The sequence below is a fragment of the Arachis stenosperma genome, chromosome 8 (genome assembly GCF_014773155.1).
Source record: "Arachis stenosperma cultivar V10309 chromosome 8, arast.V10309.gnm1.PFL2, whole genome shotgun sequence".
In the NCBI taxonomy this organism is placed as follows: Eukaryota; Viridiplantae; Streptophyta; class Magnoliopsida; order Fabales; family Fabaceae; genus Arachis; species Arachis stenosperma.
This window is the reverse complement of record NC_080384.1, coordinates 27,690,953-27,705,168: the sequence shown is the minus strand read 5'-3', so window position 1 is coordinate 27,705,168 and position 14,216 is coordinate 27,690,953. Positions and strand designations below refer to the sequence as shown.

At 35.8% G+C, this 14,216-nt stretch overlaps 3 protein-coding genes across 3 annotated transcripts; 2 read left to right on the top strand and 1 right to left on the bottom strand.

The window, feature by feature from the left end:
- The first annotated feature begins 43 nt into the window (after window positions 1–43).
- Window positions 44–871, top strand: LOC130945709 (uncharacterized). The gene has a single exon (XM_057874416.1). The coding sequence runs from the start codon at window positions 44–46 to the stop codon at window positions 869–871; it is 828 nt and encodes a 275-aa protein (XP_057730399.1).
- A 288-nt stretch (window positions 872–1,159) lies between these two features.
- Window positions 1,160–2,604, top strand: LOC130945707 (uncharacterized). Its single transcript, XM_057874415.1, has 2 exons — window positions 1,160–1,394; window positions 1,517–2,604. Exons 1-2 carry the CDS (start codon window positions 1,160–1,162, stop codon window positions 2,602–2,604), a joined length of 1,323 nt encoding a protein of 440 aa, XP_057730398.1.
- A 2,059-nt stretch (window positions 2,605–4,663) lies between these two features.
- Window positions 4,664–6,106, bottom strand: LOC130945706 (protein MAIN-LIKE 2-like). The gene is made up of 5 exons (XM_057874414.1): window positions 5,892–6,106; window positions 5,617–5,790; window positions 5,407–5,526; window positions 5,223–5,310; window positions 4,664–4,798 (listed from the first exon to the last, which is right to left on the bottom strand). Exons 1-5 carry the CDS (start codon window positions 6,104–6,106, stop codon window positions 4,664–4,666), a joined length of 732 nt encoding a protein of 243 aa, XP_057730397.1.
- Window positions 6,107–14,216: the final 8,110 nt, after the last annotated feature.

Below are 14,216 nucleotides of genomic sequence, written 5' to 3'. Positions count from 1 at the left end.
TATATGGTGTGAACGTGAGTTGCTATCATTAGAGGGGGGTAAAATGGCTAGTGAGGAGAGTTTTATAGTGTTGGTTCACCACAGAGGATCCATTAAAAGAAAAACTCGTTCCGGTGTGAAGTTCACTGATAAGGATCCTCTTTGTATTATCGTCAGGCCTGCGACGAGGTATGAGGACCTTGTTAGCTCCGTACTGCTGAAACTTGGTCTAGAAGGTGTGAAACAGGTTAAGAAGTTTTTTTATCGAATTCCAATCACGGTGCTCCAGGAAACCGTAAAGTACGATTGTTTCCCGATCGGGAGTGATGAGGACTTGCAGGTCATGTTTCATTGTTGCCGGCAGTTTCCAGAGGTGAGGACACCAGAACTGTTGGCAAAGTTGGTTGACGCGGTGTCCAGCTCGGGCGGTTCGAACCGGAATACCACCACTTTAGCCACGGTAGCCGGTTCTAGCTCCAGACCTGCCGTTGCATCTTCCTCCGTCCCTGCGTACGAGCCACCCGTCCAACCTGTCGCCTCCCATTCGTTTGCTGTAGATCTCAACGGCAGTGTAGGCGAAGAGGTCGGAGAAGGGGAATATCTGCGGACCTCTTTACAGTGTGCTGCACTGGATGGGGTTGGAGATGGATTCTTGGATGATCCAGAGGACGATGATGTCGAGCCGGATATGATTGCTGATGACAGTGGCGATGATGTTGGAGCAAGTGAGCCTGCTGGGGCGGGTGGTGGTTCTAGCTTTGGCACGCAACAGTACTCTCCACATTTTTCCTCTTTGGATCTAGATGCCATGAGGCAGGAGGGGGTTCCTGGGCAGCTGGCTGGATTTGACGCTAGAGATGCTGAAGGGTCTGCAGGTCTGACAGAGTTTTAGGTTAGTCAGCAATTTTCGGATAAAGAAGAGGCCCTGTTAAGTGTCAAGACTTACAGCATCCATCGAGGAGTACAGTACAAGGTCGTGGAGTCTGACTATCGCCGGTATGTGGGCAAGTGTTCTGAGTTCGGCAATGGATGCACATGGTTGATACGGCTTAGTCTCCGACAACGCAAGGGACTTTGGGAGGTCAAACGTTACAACGGATCGCATACTTGTCTCACCACCTCCATTTTCAGCGACCACAGGAGTTTGGATTACCATGTGATATCGGCATTCATTATGCCAATGGTTAGGGCTGATGCATCCGTCAGCATCAAGGTGCTCCTAAATGCCACCGCCGCACACTTTGGGTTTAGGCCGACTTACAGGAGGGCCTGGTTGGTGAAGCAGAAGGTTGTTGCCCTCATCTATGGTGACTGGGATGAGTCGTACAATGAGCTCCCAAGGTGGGTGTTAGGAGTCCAGTTGACGATGCCTGGTACTGTTGCAGTCCTAAGGACGAGCCCTGTTCGTGTCGGTGGTCAGTTGGACGATTCTCGAGCTTATTTTCACAAACTATTCTGGACGTTTCCACTGTGTATCGAGGCATTCCGTCATTACATGCCCCTAGTTAGTATTGACGGCACCCATCTGTATGGCAAGTATGGGGAACCTTGCTAGTCGCGATTGCACAGGACGGAAATTCCAACATACTCCCTGTTGCATTCGCATTAGTCGATGGTGAGAATGCTGAGTCGTGGTCCTTCTTTCTCTCCCACCTGCGTGAGCATGTGACACCGCAGCCGGGTCTGCTGGTTATCTTGGACAGGCATAACGGCATCAAGGCTGTGCTTGAGGCTCCTGATGGAGGCTGGTTGCCTCCGACTGCATACCGGGCATTTTGCATTCGACATGTTGCGACAAATTTCGCCCTCACCTTCAAGGGCAAAGACGCAAGGAGGCTACTTGTGAATGCAGCGTACGCTAAGACCGAGGTCGAGTTCCATTACTGGTTTGATATTCTTAGGTCCGAATACCCGACGATGTGTCACTGGGCGAACCGGATTGAGTATTCGTTGTGGACACAGCATTGTGATGAGGGGCGTAGATTCGGACACATGACGACGAATATATCTGAGTGTGTGAACTCTATCCTTAAGGGTGTCAGAAACCTTCCTGTGTGCTCGCTAGTGAAGGCAACATACGGAAGGTTGGCCGAATTATTTGTTCGCAAAGGGAGAGAGGCTGAGGCGCAGATGGGAACCGGAAAACAATTTAGTCCGCACTTGGTGAAGTGTATAGAGGCCAACTTGAAGACGGCTAGGTGCTTCACGGTTACTATGTACGACAGGGATAACTCCGAGTTCACCATCGCAGAGACAACTCCAACTGGTTCTTTTTCACTGGGTAGCTACAGAGTCTCACTTGCATCTCACACATGTGACTGCGGATACTTCCAGGCACTTCATTTCCCGTGTCCCCACGCACTGGCATGCTGTGCCTACTCAGGGCTTACTTGGGAGCCTTACGTCCACCAGGTGTATCGTCTTAGTTCGGTCTTCAGTGTGTATTGGATGGGTTTCACACCTCCCATTCCAGAGGGTTTCTGGCCACTATATGACGGGTCGACTGTCATCCCTGACCCCAATAAGAGGCGTGCGAGAGAGGGTCGTATGAGGTCCACTCGGATACGGACCAATATGGACGAGGCAGATCCGAACCGGCCAAAGAGATGTGGGCTTTGTCGGTAGCCCGGCCACACACGTTGGAGTTGCCCACAGCTCGGAGGAGAATAACCTAAAATGTTGGGCAAGAGAGAATTATTACCACCAGTAATCTTGAAATCAATTCACCTTTATTTAAATGATGGTTGACTTTCTGTAATTATCCTTGTTTTAGTGTCATTGAGGATGAGGACCACAGTATGACTGTATGAAGTAGCATTTATTCTATCAAATTCTCATGTACCCTAGACCCGTTCCTTCTGAATTTCATGTGTCACTGTGCAAGCCGACAATTTATACAACAACACTAACTAAAAAAGGGGAAATGTTTGATATCCAAAGAAAATCAGCCAAAATCAGCCATAAAAAAAAAGGCAAGTTCTTGCTAAATAAGGCAAGTTCTGGCTATTTTTTTTGTTTACCTAGCATTACCCCTAAAAAAAATACACTATTTATTTTGTGGTTATTTGTTTAAAGATGTCAAATTAGGATTTTTTTTCAATAATAAATTATAAAAAATATTTATGTTCACCAAATTTACTTTTGAGCTTTATTTATAGAAATATTTTTTTAGTAATTATGACAAGTTCACTACACCTCCGACAAATTCTATATAAATTATAGAGTTCGCCGTACACCCCGACAAACTTTAGACAAAGCTTCCACATTAAATGTTAGTAAGAGAACAAAGTTGAGCACCCGACTTTGTTCTCCACAATCAATTTGGTTGTTGCTCATTTCTTTTTTTTTTTACAATGGTGAGAAATCCACGGTTATTCATTCATTACAATGGAGAAATGGTGTATGATGAAAAAAGTTCTATCGTTTTTAAATCAAACCAACCGATATTTACCCATCTGACAGCGGAAATCAACATCTTAGGGTTGTTAAAGAATTTGATATTACTTTCCGTGGGGATGCAAGAGACAAAGAAGGTGAAGAAAATCTACTACAGATATCCAACCGAAATAGATGGCATTTTAATTTATAAAAGGTATGTCACAGTTGTGTTGTCTCTGTTAATGGTATATTTATTTATTTGAACACGCTTGTGAGAAAAATCTGATGATCTTTTAAATCAGGTATTGTCTGTGTGACGACGAGGACATACGTCTTATACGGTCTTGGCACAACCGCTGTACAAATGTTCATCTGTTGGAGGAGATACACTGGTCCTCACAAATGCATGCAAACTTTGATAGGGCAAGACCATTATCGGTTGGATTCGAAGGTGATTTCTCAACACATTTTCACAATGGTAAAAGCGGATCCAACTATAAGCATCAGAGTTTTGCAAGGAGGTATAGAGAATCACTTCGATTACAAGGCATCCTACAGAAAGGTTTGGCAAAATAGAGAGTCATTGCTAGCATATATGGGAATTTGGAGGAGTCATACAACGAGCTTCCTCATTGGTTGTTCGCTATGTAAATGTACTTGCCTAGTAAGAATTACTTCGTTGTGGTTCTATGTTATTAAGACAAGAACGATTTTCGATATGCTTATTGAGAATTGGTTTGTAGGTATTTGGGTGCAACTTATCACTTAGCCTTGGCTTGGGTTCGCAGACTCTGTCATGTTTAATCGGGTGTTTTGGACATTTCTACCATGCATTGAGGCTTTCAAGCATTGCAAGTCACTAATTTTCCTTGATGGCACACACTTATATGGTAAATACGGTGGGACGCTGCTCATGGCCATAGCTCAGGATGACAACACAAACATTTTGCCTATTGCGTTTGCCGTTGTCGAGGGTGAGACAAATGAGGCATGGTCGTTCTTTCTATCATATTTGCGTCAGTATGTGACTTCACAACCTGGTGTCTTAGTGATTTTAAACAGGCACAAATCAATTGATGGTGCATTGAATGCCGATGATAGTTTATGAAAACCACCTCATGCCTTCCAGGCATTTTGTTTGAGACACATTGCTGCCAACTTCATGACTCACTTCAAGAACAAGGACTTGAAGAAAGTTCTGATTAATGCAGCGTATTCGAAGTCGCAGCGAAAATTCGCTCATTATTTTGGGCTTCCGAGGGGCGAGAATGAGGCAATCACAAAGTGGCTTGAAGAGATGCCACGCTCACAGTGGGCGCAATATACGGATGAGGGTCGTAGATTTGGTCACAGGTGGATGGTATATAGGCAGGTCATCTGGCACCACCCCCGTCGGCACTAGGTGCTGGTCACCCTGACCAAACAACTCCATGTGTGCCCACTGTAGGTACCAAGTCATATACGGTAGTGAAGGACACAAGTCTATATGATGATGGATGTATAGACGATGGTCGGCCCGCTAATCCCATAACTCGTGCCATCCCCTGTCCAAATCGACCGTCCATCCCGTGCATGCTGTCGATGTCCAATGGCCTGGTCGGAATGTGTTACAGGCCACCAAATTGCCGCATCACTCAGTCCACCTGATGCCTCTCAACAATAGCAAAGCATAGCAGCGGGCAGACAACCGCCGCCGAGTGGTCAGCCTCAGCAACCGCATGCGGAACTAGACCATGTGCTGTGGGTTGGCATACGGTGTCCAATCAACCTGTTTCCAAGATGCAAGTTGGTGTTATTATTCAATTTTCATATGCAAAACACATAATATAAAGTAAACTCGCTACACTTAAATATTTTTTGCTTACGTAGAGCATCCCAATTCCATTCAGGACACACTTGTAATACCTAAGGCGGCCCTCGCCCCTAGCATTGTCAGGCCGGTACAGAACCCACCTACAACACCACAGTAACAGTTACATCACAGCTCAGTTATACTAAACACTTAATATAACAAATTAACAAAGGATTATTGCAAAAAATAAAAAATACCTCTCAACCAGTGGACGTGTATCAAATCCATCGGGCTGTAGCAGGGAAATACGATGGTAGGCCCAAGACAATAGCAGGCTGATGCAACCACCAAGGTCGCGCGCACCATGCTCTATGGCACTGCACATCTAGGGGTACATTCATGCCAATACAGCCGATCCCCATGAGAACCTACCCCATGCATCGAGGTCCTCCAGCAGGGGAAGCTACCTGATGTGCACTCGAGAGTTAGATGCATCTGAAAATAGAATACCCCCTATCAGCTGCATGATGTACTCTCTCGTGTACCTCAGGAGGCACTCCTCAGTGGCGTCCTGCTCCAGCTCTCCACAGACAGTGTTAAGGAACCACGTGAGTTTGACAATCCACTTTGTCTGTGACTGCCTGTCATCCGCACCGAGCACAACACCTAGTAACTACTAACAAAAGTCCTCGATGGTCCGTCCCTGATGGTGCTGCTCCCAACTACCCATGCACCCGCTCACGAGGTCACCATCCTGAGTCCCAGCTGATACGCCACGTCTTGCAGCGTGATGGTCATCTCCCCGCATGCTAAATGAAAGGTGTGGGACTCAGGCCTCCACCTCTCTATCAACGCTGAGGCAAGTAGCCAGTCATGCTTGAACTCAACCATATAAGCCACATACTCAAACCCAACTCGTATGAGATATGGCCTAATCGCCTCCGGTGGCCTCGTCATCAAATTCTGTCAGGTGCGCAAGATTCGAGGCGCCTACTAAACGAAAAGATAAAATAAAAAAAGTAAACTCTAAATATCACAAGTTCACTGTTTATTAATTAAAGCGAGATAAACGACAACGACATTATCGTACCACTCGATCAAGTCTGTCAGTAATGTGCTTGGCTGATCTAATCTGTAGAGGGTATCCTCATATCCCAATAACTGCTACTCCATCTAACCACACTCAATTTAAACAAAATAACATATACTTATCAGCATTTGTTTCAGATTAACAGGATTTGTAAACAAACGTATTTAAAAATACTAGTTATCTACCTTACTTTCCTAAAACCCTAGGCAACCCTAACCAATAACTCACTTAACCCTATATTCTAACTTAATTTTATTAAGATTTGACTAACAAATTAAACCAATTTTTCTAACTAAACTAACTAAGAATAGACTAACAGCTTATACTAATTTACATGTTAAAAATAATAAACAACTATTGAATAACATGAAATCAGTAAAGAGTAACTCTAATTATAATTAGCATGCAACCACTAACTAAGAAGTAACAGGTGACTTTAATTAACCTGAGAAAAATTACTCAAACTAACATATTAACTACTAAACTCAAACTGCTGATGTCGTGAATAACGAACTTCTCGAATGCTGGAATACAAAAAGGAGTAACAGAATAAAATTTGGAAAAAAATTTGAAAAGAAAATGACAAAGGATAATGGTCTCACTCTGAATATATAGCCTATCGGGGATACGACGAACTTGCCCTAATTACAAAAAAAAAAGTGCATTTCTGTAAATAAATCTTAAAATTAGGTTTGGTGAAAATAAATATTTTTTTATAATTTATTATGAAAAAAAATCCTGCCAAATTAGGCTATTTTATAATTTGAAAATATTATTAGTGTTTTTAATGAAAATAAGTGTACTTGGTGTATTTATATATTAGGGGACGTATTAGTTGGGCAGCTTCAACATATGGGAAGTGTGCTGAGTGCTGACTTAGCACGTGTCACGTTGAGGGCGTGTTACTAACACGGGGAGAGTGTGCTAACTCAGCATGTGGGGGCGGGATGTCTATGTGTCCATTCTGATTCGTTGGTGATGCAACATGTGGTCTACATGTTGAGTGCTTTCTTTGTCAATGTTACAAGTGTGAGGAGTGCATAAAGTTAGTCTCACATCAAAGAAAATAAAGAAGAACGAGAAGTTTATAAGATGAGAGACCCATTAACTTGACACTTGAATCTTGATGTCATACATGTATCGTATATAATTTATACTTTTTTTCTCTTTTTCTCTCTCTTTTTTATTTCTGTTCACCGTCTTTTAAGATGTATTTTTTTATTAGACATTCCGTTTAATTATAACTTTTTTTGTTATTTTAAATAATTTAAAAAGAAGTATATGATTTGAAGTAAAATTAAACCTATAATCTTTTATACTAGTAAACTTAGAAGAGTTAGTGCTGACATGTCATTTTCTTAGCATTTTGAATTTTTTTAAAATGAATTTTACTTTAAAAATTTAAAAGGTAAGTAATTTGGTGAGAATAGTCAAAAGGAGTTGGTAAAAACTTGCTCTCTACTTTACTCCTTTTTATATTTCTGTTACTTTCTTACCCTTTTTTTCTTCTTTTATTTTTATTGAAAAACTCAAATATCCTTCTTCGGATTTTGAGTTTCTGCAAGAGGAATCAATCCATTCAAATGATGAATATGTTCATCAGCTGAAGAATCTGCACAAGTCAGCTACAGCAGCATATCCTGCTTCTTTAGCATTCTCTTCTGCCTCCATCAAACTCTATCGCAAACAACTCCAATTCACTTCTCTAACTTTGGCAGCGCTAAACAAAAGAGAAAGGAACCCATCTGGGCAGCGTGATAGGAGAGAGGACTCAGAGGAGTCAAACCATCTTGAGCGGGACGCAATTGCAGTGAGGAATTGAACCCACCTTGGCGCGATGCTAAGGTAGAGGAATTGAACCCATCTTGGCTTGCTTATGATACTACCAATTTCGTACGTTATTCAACTTTGATTTGATTTCTTACTTCTATGATCCTTGATTTTTTTCAAAATTTTGTTATTTTGTTTATTTTTTTCATTGTGCCCCTCCAACTATGGCAAAAGTTAACTTTAGTGATTAGATTTTTCAATGATCAATATTTGTTAAAAGTATTGGTGATACTTGTGAGGGGTTTCAATAATTGGGTCAGAATTAAGAGTTTTAACTTATTGTTAAAAGGTACGATATTTTTGCTAATTCATAATTTTCGGTGTGTTTTCTGTGGCAAAATGTGTTGCTTGCATAATTTTACTAGGTGAAAAATGGAGCATGATACAAAAAGTACAATTACAATTTACAAGGTAAAGCAATTTAGATTGTCTAAGTTTGATGGAATTTAATCTTTTTTTTAGTTAGTTTTAGTTAGATACTGAGCTAAGAATTAACATATGTGATGCTCTTTTTCCTTTTATGCTTTTATGTTTCTTCTTCACTATATCATTGTTTTTGTTGTGAAAACTTTTAATCTTCATAATGTACACTTTCAAAGGACTTTTGTATTCTTAGGTTCACTTGACTAGATTAGTTGTATGTCCTAAATCAATAAAATTTATTGCGGGTGAATTTTAAGAAAATAGTGGTAAATTTTGTTATAGTTGGAGTGTGGACATTGATGCTATCCCATGAAAACGGTATAAAATATGTTTACAGTTTTAGAGGGTTGTAAAATAGAAATTTATTTATTGAAACAATCTCTTTTATGTTCTTTTTTCTTTGAGTTAGTTCAGATTTGTGGTATTTTTATGTATTTTTTCATTTCTTTTGGATAGGAAGAATGGAAGTCATGACAAAATTTTTAGCTACTGAGAGTTTTTGTAAATCATTGTAATTTGTAAGTAGAAAAAGATAACCTTTGAATTTTTATAGTTTTTGTGATCGTGCTTTATATCTGGGCATTGTTTGTTGTTGAAATTAATATGCTTTATCAAGAACTTAAAATATTACAAGAAAAAAGAAAAAAAAGATATATATATATATATATATATATATGTATGTATCAATATGATTTAAAAAAATCCTGTGCTGTTTGATTTATAAAATTATTCCCATTTGGTGGGACAATTTTAAAGTAGGTGAGTGTAAATGTATTTTACTCACATTTTTTTATGTAATATGACTTTGGAAGATGACTTTGGCAGGTCAGCAGCTGAGTATTATATTTGTAGATTAGTGAAAAACAATGTCATCTTCTAATAGATCAACCTTTTCTGTCTCACCCAATTATTAATGTTGCTTTAATTTTGTAAGCTTTTCATCACCATCTTATGCTTAACTTGTGGTGGATATTGTGTATCATTGTTATTCTGCCTAAAGCTGACATAGTTAGTTGTTTTTTATAGATGCGACATTGATTCTAATAGAAATTAAGCTTGAAAATTATTAACTTGATGACATTGGTTAGGTATATTGTTTGCTGAATTTTATTGTTGTTTACGTCATTGGTGTGAGAAAATATCAAAAAGTTTTAGTCAAGGAGAGTAAGTGAGTCAATGAGTGCGTATGAGTCAATAAAATAGGTGATGCACTTATTTTACTTATGGCTTACTTGGTTACTCCACTTTCTCTTTCACTTTCTTTTTCACTTTTCTCTATACCAAAAATAATTATCAATAGTTACTAAGTTATTGGCAACCTTAATAAACAAGTATAAGAAAATGAAGTTTGATTTAAACAAGATACATAAAAATCAACTGTCAATAGATAGATGTCAAATAAGTAATTTGTTACTTCTATACATTCAAAACCATAGATTCAGGTCAAAGCTTAAAATACCATGTTTTAAATAGTGACCAAGTCGACAACTATGACATGAACTAAAAAGAAAAAAGGAAAAAAGACTACACTTTATGTAAAACGTGTAATGCAAGTTTTGTTCTTTTATGCTTATGTTATTGTTGATGTCGTCATCTCTTGCTTCATTTCATTTAGTGTGAGAATCATTTTATATAGCAAAAGAATATATACTCTATATTTTTTACTTATACCTTCATATTATGGTTCTATGCTCATGTTTGTTTATAAACTTTTTCACTGTTACACACTTTGGTATTTCTATTCCTGTTTGATGAATATTTAAATTTGCATGATAGCAGTAATAAATCTGCTCTCCTTTGCATGGTTCTATACTCAAATTAATGATTATGGTGATTCAGATTAGTTGTTCATATGACTTATCTTATAGTGTTTATTCTTATTTTCATAATTAATTAAGAATATAGAGCCTTATGTCCTTAATATAATTGAAATTTATCTTTGTTAATCTAATAGTGATAAATATCATTGCTATTATAATATAGTTTTAAATTTTAACATTGAGATTACATGATTAAAAAAATGTGGCAGTAAAAGGCATCAAAGTAAAATTAGTGAATGGTGATGATAGCAATGGTAGAAGAACCATGGTGATATTGATAATGATGGGGCTATGATAGGTTATATGTTTCTATTAAATTAGAAAAGTTTTCTTCTACTTTTGATCTTTTTAATCAATATATCAAGCTGAAGAATAAGAATATTGGGTCTCAATGTATCAAGTATAAACTTTTTGAACTATTGAATGCGCATATTATGTTCATTCACTTTTACCTTCCTTTTGAGGAGTGTTGTTCGTTTGTGTAAAATTGCTCAGCAAAGATGTAAAATCACTAGAATCGCAAGTTCACCTCCAAGAAAGCAGTTTAAGCCAAAACCTAACTGAATATTAAATCATAACCCGTTTTGAGGATTAGAAAATAGGAACCCTAGGTTTTGTTGCAGTGCAGCGGTGATTACAGCATTTTTAGTCAGAAAAAAAAATCTGTTGTTTAAGAGATGACCCAAGATATAAATATGTGAGACACAAGGATAGGGAGATTTTGTTCAATAAGCATATACTTTTAATTACGTATTTATATATATACATCTATGGTTGTAGACTTGTAGTTTTTGATTATGTATATAAAATTTTACAGTTGATTTTATTTGTACAATTATTACTCTTTCTTTGTGATTAAAATGTGTTGTTATCACATTTTTTAGTTACATGCTCTGAATTTCGAGAACGATAATGTTAGAAATCTTATAACGATTGATTGTTCTTTTGAGGCTTGGACCCTATGGGCCACGGAATTGCGGAATTGGGTCATGCCATTATGCCTTAAGCTTATATGGAATCATTTTTATTCATAAAAATTTAGTCTTAATAAATTTATCACGAATAAAAATATAAAATTAATGTTGAACTATTTTATCGTATATAGACCAATTTTTTGCCAGTGAAAATGTTAATTATATTTGTTACATCTTTTTTTTCTCTGTTCCACTTTCTTATGTGTTGTCAGGCAGCCACACAAAAATAGAATGGAATCACTCTTAGAAAAATCTTAGTAAGTTATAATAATAAATATAATAATTAGTTCCTACAGTAAATGAACAATTGTTTCTATAGTCAAAACTGATGTCTGATAGTTTTGTTAAGGATAATTAATAAAAATTTGAAAGAGTACACAAAAATAAAAAATGTTTTGTGAGGTATTTTTTTCAATTTTGTTTATTATGATATCAGAGCTCCTCTTGAATTTTGTTAACATTTATGAATAAACCAACCAAATTAAATTTTAAAACTTTTTTAATTTTTTTTAATAATATTGTATAAAATAAAACACCAAATGATTAATTTACATTGTAGAAAAGGCTAGAAAAATGGGTCGTACGAATCAATTCCATAAAATCTTTTATGATATTGGGATTCACATCCACTTTTAACTAGTAAGTATTTAATAATCGTAGATATGTGATATATAATATGAGTATGTAACAGAAAGAATTTAATTATTAAATTTATCATTAGAAGGTTGTTTAATTAAAATATGCCTATTTCTCTTTACAATGTGATGTATTTTAGAGATTTTTTTTAACCACTAAAAAATATTTTAATATATAAAAATAAAAGATTTAATTTTTCTAAAATTATATTGTCACTTAAAAAAAAGTATATAATTAATTATCTTTGGATTTTTTTTTGTGACTAATTATCTTTCAATTAAAATAGTAGAACTCTCAAATAATAAATATTATAAATTCAAAAATAATTAAAGTATCACTTTACTATTTTACTAGTATTATCACTTTAGAATCCATTAAAAAAACAATTTAAAGACCCTACAATGAAACATGTAAAAATAGAGAAACTTAAATAGCAAGGCCACAGTAACTCTTTGATCCCTTTATAACACAGCTCACTCGACTTCACGCTTCACTCATATTACAATTCACAATTCACAACCAAAATAAAAGATTGGTTTCAATTTTCTCTCTTCATTCTTGTTCTTGTTGTTTTTCTGATATTCCACCTTCTCCAACCACCATTTGTTTACTTTCTTTGTTCAATTTCTCTATTTTTCGCTTCAATGGCCGATGTAGATGCCAAACAAATAACTACCATCGTCAGAGACACACAGATGTTGCCACCAAGAAGGGGCCAAGTTAAAATTAGAATATTCAAGAGTATAGTGGCGGCGCTGTCCTGTTCCGACCGCCACAAGGAGCGAAAACAGGACAGAGAAGGCATCTACTACTACGATTTTTCTGTTCCTGATCGTCCTCTTAGCTCTACATCCACAACTCCGCCGGTTCTGAGTGGCTACTCTTCCGACAAGTAACATCGAAAATTAACGACAACTACGATGACAATGATTATTTTCAAGATGCTCTGTTCTTATTTTTTTCTTTCTTTTTGATATAGAATAGTGCTGTTTGTATATTATTACCTTTTCTGTTTTAATTAATTAACGTATGTATATATATACATCTAAGGTTGTAGACTTGTAGCTGTTGATTATGTATATAAGATTTTACAGTTGATTATGTATATAGTTGATTTTGCTTGTACAATTATTACTCCTTTTTTATGATTAAAATGTGTTGTTATTACTTTTTTTAGTTACATTACTCTGAATTTCGATGAGAACAGTGTTAGAAATCTTATAATGATTGATTGTTATTTCGAGGCTTGGATCTTATGGACTACGTAATTGTCGAACTGGGTCATGCCATTATGCATTAAACTTATATGGAATCATTTTTATTCATAAAAATTTAGTCTTAATAAATTTATTCATGAATAGAAATATAAGATTAATGTTGAACTAACCAATTTTTTATAAGTGAAAACATTAATTCCATTTGTTGCATCTTCCTTTTTCTCTCTTTCACTTTCTTATATATTGTCAGGCAGTCACACAATAAATAAGTAGAATAGCTTTCAAATAAATCACGAGTTTAATAAGTTATAGCAATAAATATAATAATTAGTTCCTACAACAAAAGAATACTTCGATGTTTCAATAATCAAAACTGATGTTGAGAGTTTTATTAAGGATAATTAATAAAAAATTGAAAAAGTATATAAAGAGTATACAAAAATAAAAAATATTTTGTGATGTATTTTTTTAATTTTTTTTATTATGGTATCAGAGCTCTTTTTAAATTTTGCTAACATTTATGAATAAATTAATTTACCTTGTAGAAAAGGCCAAAAAAATGGATACGAATCAATTCCGATCCATGGAACCTTTCATGATATTGGCATTCACATCCACTTTTAACCAGTAAGTATCTAATAACGTAGATATGTAGATATGTGATATATAATATGAGTATGTAACAGAAAAAATTTAAATATTAAATTTATCATTAGAAGGTTGTTTAGTTAAAATCTGCCTATTTCTCTCTACAATATGATGTACTTTAAGGGTTTTTTTTTTTTTTAACCACTAAAAAATATTTTTATATGTAAAAATAAAAAATTTAATTTTTCTAAAATTATATTGTCACTTTAGAAAAAGAAGTATATAATTAATTATCTTTGGATTAAAATAGTGAAACTTACAAATAATAAATATTATAAATTAAAAAATAATTAAAATATCACTTTATTATTTTACTAGTATTATCACTTTAAAAGATTTTTTTTAGAAAACAAAACTCATGTATATATTTATATTTGTGTAAAATTAATAACTAAAAACTATTAAATAATAATTTATTTAAATATATTA

Coding starts and splice junctions, on each gene's coding strand:
- LOC130945709 (XM_057874416.1), top strand. CDS start 44: ATGGCTAGTGAGGAGAGTTTTATAGTGTTGGTTCACCACAGAGGATCC.
- LOC130945707 (XM_057874415.1), top strand. CDS start 1,160: ATGGTTAGGGCTGATGCATCCGTCAGCATCAAGGTGCTCCTAAATGCC. Junction 1,395..1,516: donor GAGCCCTGTTCGTGTCGGTG/GTCAGTTGGACG, acceptor CTGTATGGCAAG/TATGGGGAACCTTGCTAGTC.
- LOC130945706 (XM_057874414.1), bottom strand. CDS start 6,106: ATGACGAGGCCACCGGAGGCGATTAGGCCATATCTCATACGAGTTGGG. Junction 5,527..5,616: donor AACTCTCGAGTGCACATCAG/GTAGCTTCCCCT, acceptor CTAGATGTGCAG/TGCCATAGAGCATGGTGCGC. Junction 5,311..5,406: donor ACACGTCCACTGGTTGAGAG/GTATTTTTTATT, acceptor GTGGTGTTGTAG/GTGGGTTCTGTACCGGCCTG.